This window comes from Sinocyclocheilus grahami, unplaced genomic scaffold, assembly GCF_001515645.1.
Source record: "Sinocyclocheilus grahami isolate Dianchi unplaced genomic scaffold, SAMN03320097.WGS_v1.1 scaffold5862.1, whole genome shotgun sequence".
In the NCBI taxonomy this organism is placed as follows: Eukaryota; Metazoa; Chordata; class Actinopteri; order Cypriniformes; family Cyprinidae; genus Sinocyclocheilus; species Sinocyclocheilus grahami.
In genome coordinates this window covers 1,958-3,230 of record NW_015510440.1, presented here as the reverse complement: position 1 = coordinate 3,230, position 1,273 = coordinate 1,958, and the positions used below count along the sequence as shown (strand labels likewise).

Here is a 1,273-nt window from a genome sequence, read left to right as displayed (position 1 = left end):
AGATGATGGATGAGGTGATAAATGTTTGGATGTGTGGCCAGCTTAACAAATAGGATGGTGAATAGTTCAGCGAAGTGTGCTGTTGTAGTCCCATTATAAAAAAATATATTTTCGTATTAAACCTAACTACACCTCATAACATTCAAATATTTTTATTTTCAATCAGTAATCTTGTATATGAAGTTGACTGCCTTAGTTATGGATTAAGCATTACATTTTTACTAAATTATTTGCTTCTCACAATTGCATTGCTTGGTTTGCCTTCTTTAAACATAATGGAAGAGATATTATCTTTTTCCATTTCCATGTTTTCAGCCATCGTTGTTATCTCCTGGTTATTTCAACCATTTTCACATAACATTGTACATATTTTATAACAACTTTGAATAATTCTATTATTATTATTAAAAACAGTGTTCATCCATTTTATCGTAGAACAATGATCCAAAAACAATTGAAGGACCGTTCACTCAACTGGCTAAAACAAGTCATTAAAATATATGGGGTATAATAATAGTCTTTATTTGATTGTATACACATATATACCATAGCATTCAATGTAATAAATCTCAATTCACAACATAAATAACTTGACAAAGAAAATGAGAAACAGAATACAAACAGTACACACACAAAAAAAAGATCCATCAACATAAACTGAACCATCATATCACTGCTAAACACAACCCAAAGGAGCTTTGGTGCTACACTGCAAGAATACTGAGGTTTCGAACTAACTCAATCATGAGTTCCCTGAGCTCTGCTCTTTAACTGGCTTTCATCTGTTCTTCAGACGATCAACGCAATGCAAAGAATGACTGACATAACGTTATATTTGTAAATGAGATGAACACAATGAGAACAGTAAACAGTAAAAATAAACCATCAAATGTCTTCCAGAAGTCCAGAAAAGCTCAGACAAGATACAAACTGTGAATATCATTCCTTAAATGAGAGAACTTATGCAGAAAATACAAACAGTCTGAGCAGGTGGCGTAATCAAGTAAGGCTCTTTTTCAGAGACAGGAAGCATGTGTCGAATGCTAAATGAGGATAACAACTGGTCTCTGGGGAGGAGAATACAGCGAGTGTGACATCATTAAATCAATCATCTGCTCTTAAATGGGACATTATATACAGGAGCATCCAAACTATATATAATATGAGATTATACTGATGTTTGCTTACCAATATCAAGGCATACGTATCTTTGGTCTTTTGTCAGTTAAATTCCTCATCAAGAGTGTCATCCACACTTCCAGAAATTGAGGCA

At 33.5% G+C, this 1,273-nt stretch overlaps 1 protein-coding gene across 1 annotated transcript in view; it reads right to left on the bottom strand.

Annotated features, from left to right (window-relative positions):
• Positions 1-507: 507 nt before the first annotated feature.
• The window catches only part of LOC107577370 (uncharacterized), a gene marked incomplete at its 5' end in the record, with an annotated part of 2,717 nt that continues 1,951 nt past the window's right edge, over positions 508-1,273 (bottom strand). Inside the window, 2 exons of the mRNA XM_016263452.1 lie at positions 508-1,067; positions 1,189-1,272. Coding sequence (XP_016118938.1) covers positions 1,222-1,272 — 51 coding nt within the window. The remainder of the gene's footprint in view (positions 1,068-1,188; position 1,273) is intronic.